Source organism: Tachyglossus aculeatus, unplaced genomic scaffold (assembly GCF_015852505.1).
Source record: "Tachyglossus aculeatus isolate mTacAcu1 unplaced genomic scaffold, mTacAcu1.pri scaffold_168_arrow_ctg1, whole genome shotgun sequence".
NCBI lineage: Eukaryota > Metazoa > Chordata > Mammalia > Monotremata > Tachyglossidae > Tachyglossus > Tachyglossus aculeatus.
Genome location: NW_024044890.1, coordinates 78,291 through 91,965, shown reverse-complemented (window position 1 = coordinate 91,965; position 13,675 = coordinate 78,291). Strand labels below are relative to the sequence as shown.

At 46.1% G+C, this 13,675-nt stretch overlaps 1 protein-coding gene across 1 annotated transcript; it reads right to left on the bottom strand.

Moving 5' to 3' along the window:
* Positions 1-5,787: 5,787 nt before the first annotated feature.
* Positions 5,788-8,472, bottom strand: LOC119923276 (olfactory receptor 14A2-like). The gene is made up of 4 exons (XM_038742733.1): positions 8,215-8,472; positions 7,831-8,073; positions 7,551-7,644; positions 5,788-5,897 (listed from the first exon to the last, which is right to left on the bottom strand). The coding sequence occupies exons 1-4, from the start codon at positions 8,470-8,472 to the stop codon at positions 5,788-5,790; spliced, it is 705 nt and encodes a 234-aa protein (XP_038598661.1).
* Positions 8,473-13,675: the final 5,203 nt, after the last annotated feature.

The following is a 13,675-nucleotide window of genomic DNA, read 5'->3' as shown; positions in this document are numbered from 1 at the left end:
GATGGAGAGCCTTGAAGCAGAGGGTGAGGAGTTTCTGCCTGATGCGCAGATTGATTGGTAGCCACTGGAGATTTTTGAGGAGGGGAGTAACATGCCCAGAGCGTTCTGTACAAAGACAATCCAGGCAGCAGCATGAAGTATGGATTGAAGTGGGGAGAGACACGAGGTTGGGAGATCAGAGAGAAGGCTAATGCAGTAGTCCAGACGGGATAGGATGAGAGCTTGAATGAGCAGGGTAGTGGTTTGGATGGAGAGGAAAGGGTGGATCTTGGCAATGTTGCGGAGCTGAGACCGGCAGGTTTTGGTGACAGATACCACCTCTGCCAGATACCACCTCTGCATTTACACATTCACAACTGCTCATTGCACTTCCCTACCTATAGATTCACATTACTAAGCACTTTTTAAGCTGTGCATCCAGCTTTCCATTCTTATTTCCCCCTAGCTGTAAATTATTTTAGATCAGGCTAGCCCAGTAGACTGGTAAGTCCGGGAGGGAAAGGATTGAACCTCTTACCTCCATTGTGTTCACCCAACATTGCTGCATGGAGGAGTTGATGATAGTGCTCCTGGTCTAGAACCAATCACACTCTCTCCTTCCCTCCCTGTCATTTCTCACCAGAAACATTTTCTGACCTCCAGGACCCACTCCTGTCCGAAGTGACCAGAGCATAATGCTGATGCTCTGCTGCAGGGCCCCAGCCACGAAACAACTTCCATGTTAGCTGGATGGAGGTGGGTGAGGAGAGGGAGATGAGTGATGGTTGGGGCCACTGCACTGTCAAGTACGTACCCTCCTGAAAGCCCACCTGCCCCCTCTGGGGATGTAGCCCTGCCCCAAAGCCCGAAATTGGTTCTGCGTGTGAGCACTTCCCCAGAATGGCTCCATCTCTTGCATCCCCATCATGGTTTCTCCCTCCCACTCCACCACCCCCTGGTCACACTCACTGAGACAGTGTAGGGTTGGAGGGCTCTGACCTCGGCTGGCTTGGGATGGTCCTCTCTCCACTCCAGTTCTTGGGTGCAGCTGGCTATGAAGGAAGGGACAGCATGGCACTCTCAGCCCCTCTCTGATCTCCTCTGGGTAGGGAGATGTTCTCCAGAGAGTTCCCCATCCCCAAAGATAAAGCAGCCACTGCTTCACAGGGAACCCCCAGAGGATCAACTCAGGTGGGACCTCATGTATTGGCCGATGCCAAAAGCCTCTGCCTGTGAGGTCCCTGAGGTCCTCCGGAGATAAAGGCCCAGTCCCTAAAGCTGCAGCAATGGTGGTGCACATCAGGGTTCCCGTGGAAACAATAGCATCTGCATCCCAACGGTTTCTAGTGTTACTGACAATCTACAACAATTGTGGGTGATTTCAGCTTCATCTCATATACAACCTTAGACAATCAGCTTTATATTCAATCAGTCAATTGAATGATTTCTAATTGCAAACCTAGACAGAGCAAGACATTCCTCTGAATCCATCCTATGATTCTCCCGCAGGGTGAGTGGGGTAAGACAGGAGATTGAGGTTTTGAGAATGGGATGATGGGAAGGAGAGGTTCCCGGCTTGAGGAAGAATAGGATGGAAATGGCTCCTCCTGTTGTGATGATTTACCAACCTGGGTTCTGGAAACTAGAGTTCCGTCAGTGAATTTCTCTGTCCCCTTTCAAGCACCATTATTAAGATTATTATCATTTTTATTATCATCATCATCAATCGTATTTATTGAGCGCTTACTATGTGCAGAGCACTGTACTAAGCGCTTGGGAAGTACAAATTGGCAACATATAGAGACAGTCCGTACCCAACAGTGGGCTGGTGTTAACAATTTCTGTTTCCACATCTGTCACATGATGAAGCTGAAACAAAATAATTCAATTGATCGATGGTATTTGTTGTATGTTTACTGTGTGCAGAACATTGTAGTAAGCACTTTGAAGAGTACAATACAACGGAGTTGGTAGATTCAATCCATGCCCACAATGGGCCAGCATCCCAAATATTAAATTACAATCCAACCAGACACGTTTCCTGTCCCACAGGGGCTCAGAGTGTAAGAGGAAGTGAGAGTCCAGGAATGGTAAGACACTAACAACAGGTCACATAGCAGGCCAGTGGCCGAGCTGGGATTAGAACTCAGGTCATGTGACACCCATTCACATGCCATTTATCCATGAAGCCTCCTAGGAAATGCATTTTCACTCACTACCTAGTATTATCAGCCAACCTCCTAGACCTTGACAAATCCTGAATATCCAGCCTTGTTCTTTGGGCCTCTGGTTCAGTGGTATATATCTGGATATGCCTAAGGGCAATTCCTTTTATAAGGGGTGGCAGGGGATTATTGGTACGTGGACAGAGACATTTTGTCCCAGAATCGATACTGGGGCAATGTCCCCTTTAGGATCCTGCCCAGGGCAGCCTTCAGGTCCCTGTTCCTCAGGCTGTAGATAAGGGGGTTCACAGTGGGGGGTACCACAGTGTACAACATGGAAACCAGCAGATCCAGAGCCGAGGGCGAGTCTGAAGGTTTGAGATAGACAAATGCTCCGGTAAATAGAAAAATGATGATGACAGTGAGATGGGGCAGGCAGGTGGAGAAAGCTTTGGTTCGGCCCTCAGAAGACGGCATCCTCAGCACGGCTGAGAAGATGAAGATGTAGGAGAGGATGATGTAAATGAAGCAGGCAGCAGACAAGATAAACCCAGCAGCCACACTCACATCAATGGCAATGTGGACTTCAGAGCAGGAGATCTTCAGTAGAGGGGGGACGTCACAGAAGAACTGCTCCACAGTATTGGACCCACAAAAAGTCAGTGAGAAGGTAGAGGCTGAAAGCAAGACTCCAAACAGACCCCCAATAAGCCATGATGCTGCTACCACGCACATACAAACTGTTTTGTTCATGATGAGCTCATAACGCAGGGGGGAGCAGATGGAGGCATAGCAGTCATAAGACATTGCAGTTAGGATAAAAGACTCTGAAGCAGCAAACAAGACCACTAGGAAGAGCTGTGAGGCACAACCCAGAAAGGAGATGAAGCTGTCAACGGTCAAGGAGTTGACAATGGATTTGGGGACCGTTGTAGAAATGTAGCAGAGGTCTATGAAGGACAAGTTCTTGAGAAAGAAGTACATAGGAGTGTGGAGACGCTGGTCTACGATGGTGACAGCAACAATGAGGAGATTCCCCAGAAGGGCCACTAAATAGACAAGGAGGAACAATATAGCATAAACCAGCTGCAGCTCTCGGATGTCAGAGAACCCCTGGAGGAGGAATTCAGCCACCGTGGTGATGTTGGTCATTTCTGGGAGACGATGCTGACTCCCTGGAAATAAAGAGGGGAACTTCAGTGTAGAGACACTGACATTCCCTCCAGAGTGTAAGTTTCTTTAGGGCAACTATCACTTCTACCAATTGTATCATATTGTACACTCTCGTTCACTTAGTACAGCGCTCTGCACACTGTAAGTGATCAATAAGTACGATTGATTCTCATTGAAATAAATAAAGCTGTTGTATTTATTAATCACCTTTACAGTTCAATAGTATTGATACATGTTGGGGCATGAAGACATCAATCAATAAATCAGTGGTATTTATTGAGTACTCACTGTGTTCAGAGCACTATACTAAGTGCTTGGGAGAGTTCAATCCAACATAGTTGGCATACATTTTCCTGCCCACCAGGAGGTAACTGTATAGTGGGTAATTTTATACTTTGTATAAAACGTTGCCTAGAGAAACAACAATGATAAAATAGACCACAGCACTCCCATTATTTGGAGCCCTGCTACAATCCCACTTCCTTTAACAAGCTTTCCCATCACCCTAAGTCATATCATTCCTGAATGAAGTGGTGTACAGCCTCCTTAGCACTTAGGTGCAGGTGTCCACTCAGTGCTTTTTTTTTAAAAGTATTTTCATGTTTGCCTCTTTTTGGGCGGGGGATCATTCACTTATTTTTCAGAACTTCTTAAGCACCTAGTACAGTGCACTGCCTCAAGTAGGCACTCAATAAATCATCTAACCTTTACTACTACTATTTACCTCTCCCTGGGTCCAAAGACACTTCTTTCTTTGGATGTGATGGGAGAAGATTCCTTTCTCCCCTCCCCTCCAGAGTACTACCAGACTAGGTTTCTTCACCACCACGCCCACACCACTCTGGGCACAAACACAGCTTCTTACACAAGTAGACAGATTATGGCTCTCCCTGTTTGGAGGAAAATGAATCAGGGATTGAATAATAATTATAATGCTGGCGTTTGTTAAGCGCTTACTATGCGCCAAGCACTGTTCTAAGTGCTGAAGTTTGGTTGTCTCCAATCAACTCCTGACTATTGGCTCCAGGGTTCTCCACTGTCTCTCTACTCTCTGCTTCCCTCCCCTCTTCACTTAGTCTGCTGCAGCCCTTGGAAATTGACCTTCCCTCTGTCCCTCTCTCGACTCTTTGGTTTCAGATGTGTCTTTCTGCCTGGAATTCCCTCTCTTTTCATATAATAATAATGATGATGATGGCAGTTATTAAGCACTTACTATGTGCCAAGCACTGTTCTAAGCGCTGGGGAGTTACAAGGTGATCAGGTTGTCCCGAGGGGGGCTCACAGCCTTCATCCCCATTTTACAGATGAGGGAACTGAGGCACAGAGAAGTGAAGTGACTTGCCCAAAGTCACACAGCTGGCAATTGGTGGAGCTAGGATTTGAACCCATGACATCTGGATCCCCAGCCCGGGCTCTTTCCAATGAGCCACTCTGCTTCTCATATCATTCAAACCACAGCTCTCACCATCTGCTGAATCCTTCTGAAATCCCACATTCTCCAGGAGAACTTCCCAGGTTAATGTTTTTTCTCACCAGACCCTATCAGCCCAACTACCACCTCTGAACCTGTACATTCACAACCACTCAAAGCACTTCCTTACCTAGAGATTTATATTCTTATGTAAGCACTTATTAATCTGCATACCCATTTTTCCATTCTTCGTCTCCCCAACTGTAATTAGTTTTTTAATCGGTTTCACTCAGGAAATCCATGGGGTCAGGAATTACATCTCCTACCTGTATTGTGCTCTCCCAACATTTGGGAAGACCTCCTGCATGGAGGACTTGATGATAGGGCTAGTCGTTGTCCAGAACCAGTCAAAACTTCTCTTCCCTGTCTGTCATTTCCCCAGCAGAAATATTTTTGATGTCCGGGACCCACTTCTGGCCAAAACAACCACAGCATAATACTGACTCTGTGCTGCAGTGTCACAGCCAGGCTGGTATTTGTCATGGTAGCGGGAATGGAGATGGGTGAGAAAGGGGAATTGTGTGATGGTCGGGGCCACTGTATTGACAAACACTTGCCCTCCTGCCAGCCCGTCTGCCCCTCTGGGGATGCAGCTCTGCTGTGAGCTCCAACTTTGGCGCCGTGTATGAAAGTCTCCTCAAAATCCACCATCTCTCGAATCCCCAATCTAGTCCTTTCCTGCCGCTCTACCCTGCTGATCCCACTCACCAGGGCAGCGTGGGACTTGGGGGCAATGACCTCTGCTGGGATGATCCCCTCTCCCTTCCAGTTCCTGGGTGCAACTGGCTTTGAAGGGACAGTGTGGTGGTCTCAAATCAAATCAATCAAATCAATCAAATACGATCAAATACGATTGATTGATCTCAGCCCCTCACTGCTCTCCCGTTGGTGCTGAGATGTCCTCCAGATGGTCCCCCATCCCCATAGATAAAGCAGCCTCTGCTCTATGGGGAGCCCCTGGAGGACTGGCTCGAGTGGGACCTTGTAGCCTGGGCAATGCTAGAACCCTCTGCTCATGATGTCCCCGAGGCCCCATAGAGGTGAGAGTACGATCTCTGAATCTATAGCAGTGGCGCTGAACCGCGGCGTTCCCATAGAAACAAAGGCATCTGCAACCCAATACTGCAACAGTTTCTGATGTCTACCAACCATCTATATCAACTGTGGGTGAATTCAGCTTCGTCTCATTTACAACCTCAGACTATCAGTCTGTCATTCAATCATCCAGGGGGGGAAATTCGATACTTTCTGACTGCAAATCTAGAGAGAGCGAGAGATGTCTCTGAATCCATCCTAAGGTCCTCTCCCAGGCTGAGTGGGGGTGGGGCATAGGACTGAGGCTTTGAGATTGAAGCGATTGGGCTTAAGAAGGAATAGGACAGAGGCTATGCTTTGTCCTCCCTTGAATTCAGTATCAAAAACGGCTCCTCCTACTGGGATGCTTTTCTAACCTGGGCTGTGGAAACAATTGAGTTCCTTCCGGTGAATGACCCTGTCCCTTTTCAAAGTATCTCAATGACCCTCAAGGAAAATGAAGAAATAATCTGTCGGTCTCAGAGCCTCCTCCGATCCCTGGCTCATTCATTCATTCAATCATATTTATTGAGCACTTACTGTGTGCAGGGCACTGTACTAAGCGCTTGAGAAGTACAAGTTGGCAACATATAGAGACGGTCCCTCATGCTACTTTACCTGACTGGAACTCCTTTACCCTTCCAGGACATCAGACCACGACTCTACCCATCTTCAAAGTCCTTCTGAAATCACCACCTCCTAGAGAATACCTTCCCCGATCAATTTTTCATCTCTTTAAGCTACTTCCTCCCAACACTAATTGGCATTTTGGACCAGTTATGGACTTAGTCACTCACTCCCACCGCTTGAAGCTCTCTTCATAGTGACTATACAAACTGTAGTCTCAAAACTCACCTGTTCTGAGCAGCAGCAGCATGGGAGAGAGTTGAGGGTGTAGAGTTAGGATTACTGCATGGAAGGAGGCAGTGGTACACCACCTCCTTATTTTTACCAAGAAAACTCTATGGATATGCTACCAGAGTGATTGCAGATGGAGGTGGGGCGTTCTGGAAGAGATATGTCCATGGCAGCTAGGTCAGAGACAACTAAACAGCATAAGACATCTTGATGCAAACATCTATCTCCTTTTCTATTTTTCCCTCCATTCCTTCCTATTCTAGGCAATTTATTCTGTATCTATCTCCCTCATTATATTGTAGTCTCCTAGATAGCAGGGACAATGCATTTTTTTTTACTCTCCTTTACAGTGCTTTGCACCCAGAATGTGATCGGCAATTATAATTGATTGATTGATTGATGGAAGGATGGATGGAGGGATAAGAGGATGAATTGATAAGACAGATGGAGCTGAAACCATACTGTCTCCATTCTCCCGTATTGTCCCCCATTTTCCAACTTTCATACCCACTCCGAGTAATCTTAACGTGCATATTAGCACAATAATTATTAATAACGTTTTCATTAAGAGCTTAGATGCCAAAAAACTGTTCCAAGTGCTTGAATGAAAACAAAATAATCAAAGCAGACACATTCCCTAGCCCACAGAGTCTGTATCGAATTCCCACTTTACAGAGAATTCTAGAGATGTTAATTCCTTGATTCAAGGTCACACAGCTGTTCAGCGTCAGAGTCGGGATTGGTACTTTCGTCTCATCACTCCCAGTCACACGTTCGTTCCATTAGTACATAATGCCTCCCAAAGAATGAATGGATTGTCAGTCACACACTAGATTCATCAACCAGCCTCCGAGACTTGGACAAATCCTCACTCTCAGGACTATCTCTTTGGAGTTGTAGGACACATTTGTATGTGGATAAGTCCTTGAGCGGGTATCGTGTTGAGGGATGGGATCATCAGCACAAGGAAAGACACAGTTTATCCCACAGGAGCCACCAGGCATTTCCCCCTTTTAGGGTCCTCCCCAGGGTGGCCTTCATGTCCCTGTTTCTTAGGCTGTAGATAAGAGGGTTCAGGGTAGGAGGCACCACGGCATAGAACACAGATACTAGCAGGTCAAGGGCCGAGGAAGAGTATGAGGGAGGCTTGATATAGGCAAATATTGTGAAGAGGAAAACTGTGACAACGGTGAAGTGGGACATACAGGTGGAAAAGGCCTTGTTCCGTCCCTCAGAGGATGGAGTCCTCAGCGCGGCTGAGAAGATGCAGACATAGGAAATGATGATGGAAGTGAAACCGACGACAACTAAGACTACTGCAACAGCCACGATCACATCAATAGCAACGTGGTCCTCGGAGCAGGAGATCTTCAGCAGTGAGGGGACATCACAGAAGAACTGCTGGACAGTGTTGGACCCACAGAAGGGCAAGGAGAACGTTGAAACTGAAAACAAGACTCCAAACAGACTTCCGCTGAGCCAAGAGGCAGCCACCTTCTGCACACAAGCCCATCTATCCATGACGAACTCATAGCGCAGGGGGCGGCAGATGGCAGCAGAGCGGTCGTATGACATCGCCGTGAGAACAAAAAACTCTGAACCAGCAAACCAGATGACCAGTAAGACTTGAGAAGCACAGCCCAGGAAAGAAATGGAATTGTTATTAGTCAGGGAGACGGCGATGGATTTGGGGATGGTGATGGAGGTAAGACACAAGTCATTGAAAGACAAGTTCTTAAGGAAGAAGTACATGGGCTTGTGAAGGTGGTGGTCCAGGGTTGTGATAGTGATAATGAGGAGATTCCCCAACAAGGCCGCCACATAGACAAGGAGGAACAGCACAGCGTGGACCAGCTGCAGCTCTCGGGCATCGGAGAACCCCAGGAGGAGGAATTTGGTCACCGTGGAAATGTTGGCCATTTCTGGGATATGAGGTTGTCTCCCTGCACAGGACAATAGAAATCTTAAATTTAGAGACACCGGTAGCATGGATGAAGGGATTGGCATTCATCTCAATAGGAGTAAATTAATCAGTTGTATATGAGCACTTCAGGAGTTCAGTAATATTAGAGCATATGAGCCCTGCTTTCAGTGAGTTTCCATATTATTGGAATCTCTAAGTTTCCAGTCCTGTAGAAACAATATGGCCTAGTGGAAAGAGCACAGCCTTGGGACTCAAAGTTTCTGGCTTCTAACCTCAGCTCTAGAATATGCCTGCTCTGTGACCTTCAGAAATTCACTTAACTTTTCTATGCCTCAGTTTTCTTATTTATAATTTGAGGGTTCAATACCTGTTCTCCCTTCGACAGAGACTCTGTTCTCTCCAGATTCCATGTTGTACTCCAGCATTTAGTTCAGTGCTTGACACATAACAAGATCTTAAAAAATGTCACAATATTATTATTAGTGGAGGAGAACAAAACTAAAATAGATTACAGCTAGGAGAAGGTTAGAGAGTGTAAAGAGATGCATATAACACCTATGAAATGTCAATGATTTAATTTTGTCTTGTCTTATGCCATAGAGTCATCTCTGACCCATAGCGACGCCTTGGACACTTCTCTCCCAGAAGGCCTCACCTCCATTTGCAGTCGTTTTGGTAGTGGATCCAGAGAATTTTCTTGGTAAAAATACAGAAGTGGTTTACCACTGTCTCCTTCCACATGGAGAACTTGAGTCTCTGCCCTCGACTCTCTCCCATGCTGCTGCTGCCCAGCACAGCTGAATATGGACTTGTAGCAGATTGCCTTCCACTCGCTAGCCACTGCCCAAGCCAGGAATGGAATGGATATGCCTCTGCTTGATTCTCATTCATCCAACCACATTTATTGAGCGCTTACTGTGTGCAGAGCACTGTACTAAGCGCTTGGGAAGTACAATTCAGCAATTCTCACGTAGTCGAGATTGGTAGGGTACTTGATTTAATATTTAACTTGATTTAATATTCAGACAAAAATGTCCTTATATATAAGCATACTCATTCTTACAGTGACCCATACGTTGTTAGCACACACACATACACACACGTACATGCACACATGCTTCCAACGGACTCGTTGCTTACACATACATACTGAAAATCGTAAAAACACACACGCATATATATATATACACACAGAGAGAGAGATAGTAACTTATTTAACTATTTCCTAAAGCATCTTTCAGACTACATCTCTCCTCTCCGCAAAACCCTCCACTGACTATACGTGTCTTTTCAGATGAAACAAAAACTCCCCACAATTGGCTTCAAGGCTCTCTACCTCCTAGCCTCACTACACTTTTACGGAGCTTAGTACGGTGCCCGGCACATAGTAAGTGCTTAATAAATACCACAGTCATCATCATCATCATCCTCTATTCAATCCATCTTCAGAGCTCCCAAGCCATCCTTCTAGTTGTAACTCACTCTTGACTTTCCTGTTTCCACGCTTTGCTCGGCCACCTCCCTTCCCAATCAGATAAACCACAGCTCTCCACACATTCAGAGCCCTGCTGAAATTCCTACGAGCTTCTCTAGATTAATTTCCCAGCACTCAAAACCATACGATCACTTCAGATAATTCTGGCATGAATAAGCTTATTAAAACCTCCGTAGCACCCATATAACACATATGTACTTATTTAGATAGTTATGTAACTACTTAAATGCTAAAATACTTGTGGGCTGAGAATACGTCAATTTGGAATTTGGTTGGTTAATCTCCTTATGGGCAGGGAACATGTCAACAAACTCTGTTGTATCTTGTTCCTTGTTCAGTGCTTGCCACACAGTAATCACTCAATAAATCCTGTTGATTGATTGATAGAGTGCACTGTTCTACGTGGGCATGCAGTAAATGTTATTACTCCTACCACAACTATTTATCTCTCCTTATGCTGAGATGCACTTCTTCCCTTGGAGCTGATGGGAGAAGATTCTCATCTATCTTCCCCTCCAGACTACCTCCCAAGATACAAGAAGGAGAAATTCAGTTAGCCAAGTTCTGCAGAATTCTTTGCCTGTTAAGACGAAGAGAAAGGCAAAATTAGGAAGAGTTGATCAGGACACTCCCTTGAAAGGCAGGTTCCCCACCATTTAGCGCAGTGCTTGGCATGTAGGAAGTACTTAAAAATACCATAACTAGATAACCATGTCTTTCCCTGACACCAACTCTTCTTTCTGCATTTTGAAAATTCCAACAAATAAATAATAAATAAAGCAGATGTGAGTGTGTCCCAACAACCACTTACAGACTGGTTGAGGATACGACAGGGCCTGTTATTGAGAGGATGATCCTGCTTTTCTGTGCCACCCCACTCTGCTGCCATCTTTATCAACTGTCTTGCAGGGTGTGCTGTTGGCTACAGCAGGGCTAGACTGGAGAGCGAGAATAGTTCACTGCAAACCATCACTGCTACTTCATAAGCAATTCAAGAGCAAGTCTTACTGATTGAGGGATACCTCATTCTTGCACCCACTGGGGAATTCAAATGTCAGTGGATCCTCCTCCAACTTAAAGAAGCCTCCTCTCTTAGATTCACCCCAAAGCCCTCCATACAACTCGGTTTTGGACTGAATAAAAAAATAAAATAAATAATGGTACTTGTTAAGCACTTACTATGTGCCAAACACTGCTCTAAGCACTGGGGTATATATAAATTAATCAGTTTGGACACAGTCCCCATCCCACATGGGGCTCAGAGTTTAAGTAGGAGGGAGTAAGACTTAATCCCCATTTTACAGGTTAAGTAACTGAGGCAGAGAGAAGTTAAGTGACTTGTCCAAGGTCGTACAGCAGACATGTGACAGAGCCAGGATCAGAATCCAGGTCCAGCCGTTATAAATGGAGCAAGACCTAGGGGCACCATGGTGCCCCAAGGCGGGCAGGGGGTGGGGAGGGCTCCTTTTCAATTTGCTCCATGGTGACATAGGACACAAAGTCTGTGATAGAATGGGATGACTTGCAATGCTGACTGGGATATTTTGACAAGCAGAGTGAGTCGTGGAAGGCCCAGTGGAAATCACAACTACTCAAGTTGTGAGTAGTTCTGGACTGTGAGCCCGTTGTTGGGTAGGGACCGTCTCTATGTGTTGCCAACTTGTACTTCCCAAGCGCATAGTACAGTGCTCTGCACACAGTAAGCGCTCAATAAATACAATTGAATGAATGAAAAGTAAACTCATGCAATGGGAATTCCACATGCACCCACTCCCCCAAACATACAGAACTAGGACCCCTACCCCCACCCAAAACACCTATAACACACCCACATAAACCGTTAGCTCCAACAGAGGCTTCCGCTCTAGTCCATAGGCTCTTTATGGACAGGTACCATATCAATCTACACTACTGTACTGTATTCTCCCAAGAACTTAGTGTGGGGCTATGCCTGAACTAAGCACACAATGCATACCAGTGATTGATTTTTTTCACACCTACACAAACAATCTGATTGAGAATCCACGCACTCCCTTACCCCAAAAAGGACAATATTTGCTGCTGCTGCTGCTGCTGATAATGCTAAGCGCTTAGTACAGTGCTCTGCACATAGTAAGTGCTCAATAAATACTATTGATGATAATGATGACGGCTATGAAGAAGTGTTCCATGGAAATGTCAGGCAGATCTCACTCTGTAGACTTCGAGCCTGAGATTTTGCATGTGGGAATCCGTTATAGTGTGAGTGGCATCTGCAATGTGACTCACACACCTTCATCCTTAGCCACCTTGTGCCCCCTGGGTAAGGAGTGCAATAAGCAAAATGTGGGTCAGGAGTGCAGCACAATACCAAGGGAGACAGTGCCCCAGCCCAAACTAAAACCTCATGTGCTTCTGTCTCCCCGGAGTGGCCCTTCTCTCACATTGAATTCCTGGTCCCTTCCCACTCTGGTTACAGTCACCTGGGCAGTGTGGGGTTGTCAGTCCAGGATGGTCCCTGTACCCCTCGGGCTCCTTGGTGGTACTGACCATGAAGGGAAAGTGTGGCTCTCAGCCCTTCTCTGCTCTCCTGCTGATACTGAGATGCTCTTTAGATGGTTCCCCATCCCTGTAGATAAAGCAACTGCTGCTCTGAGGGGAATCCCTAGAGGACAAGCTCAGAGCTCCACAGACGGACCTCATGGATCTGGATGATGTGAGCACTCTCCCTTCACATGGTTCCTGAGTCCCCGTGGACATGAGGTCCATGTAGCTGTTGGGCTGCTGATCTGCAAGGTTCCCATGTTCCATCATCTATGTTCCAACATCTCAGAGGCCCTCTTTGTTAATGATATTCTCGTCAACTGTGGTTTTAGCTTCATCTCATTCACAACCTCAGACAATCAATCTGTTGATAAAATAATAGCAATAATAACAATAATAATAATGGTATTTGTTAATCACTTACTATGTACCAAGCACTGGGGTAGATACAAGGTGAGTAGACTGTCCCACCTGGGGATTCCAGTCTTAATCCACATTTTATAGAAGAGGTAACTGAGGCACAGAGAGTTTAAGTGGCTTGCCCAAGGTCACACAGCAGACAAGTGGCAGAGCCAGGATTAGAACCCATGTCCTCTGACTCCCAAGCCCATGCTCTTTCCACTCAGCCAAGAATCAATCAATTGTATTTTCTGATGCCTATGCAGTGCAAATCTAATGAGAGTTAGGAATGTCTGGGTATTCCCCCTAAGAACCCTCCTCCCCAAGCAGTGTGGGTGGATAAATACGGGCAGGGCAGGAGGTTGAGGGGTTCTGAGATAGGGGTGATGGGAAGGAACTACAGGGACCAGAAATCCCCAGCTTGAGGAGGAGTAGGGTGCAGCCTTTGCTTTGTCATCTTGTAACTCGGTTTTGTAACCAGGTCCTCCTGACGGGACACTTTATCAAACTGGGGTGCGGAAACAACTGGCTTCCTTCCAATCAATGACCCTGTCCCTTTTCAAAGTATATGACTCTTCCTCCTGAGGAAGGAGAAATAATCTGTGGAGCTGGGC

Coding starts and splice junctions, on each gene's coding strand:
- LOC119923276 (XM_038742733.1), bottom strand. CDS start 8,472: ATGTACTTCTTCCTTAAGAACTTGTCTTTCAATGACTTGTGTCTTACC. Junction 8,074..8,214: donor GATGGGCTTGTGTGCAGAAG/GTGGCTGCCTCT, acceptor TCCTGCTCCGAG/GACCACGTTGCTATTGATGT. Junction 7,645..7,830: donor CCTCGGCCCTTGACCTGCTA/GTATCTGTGTTC, acceptor TACCCGCTCAAG/GACTTATCCACATACAAATG.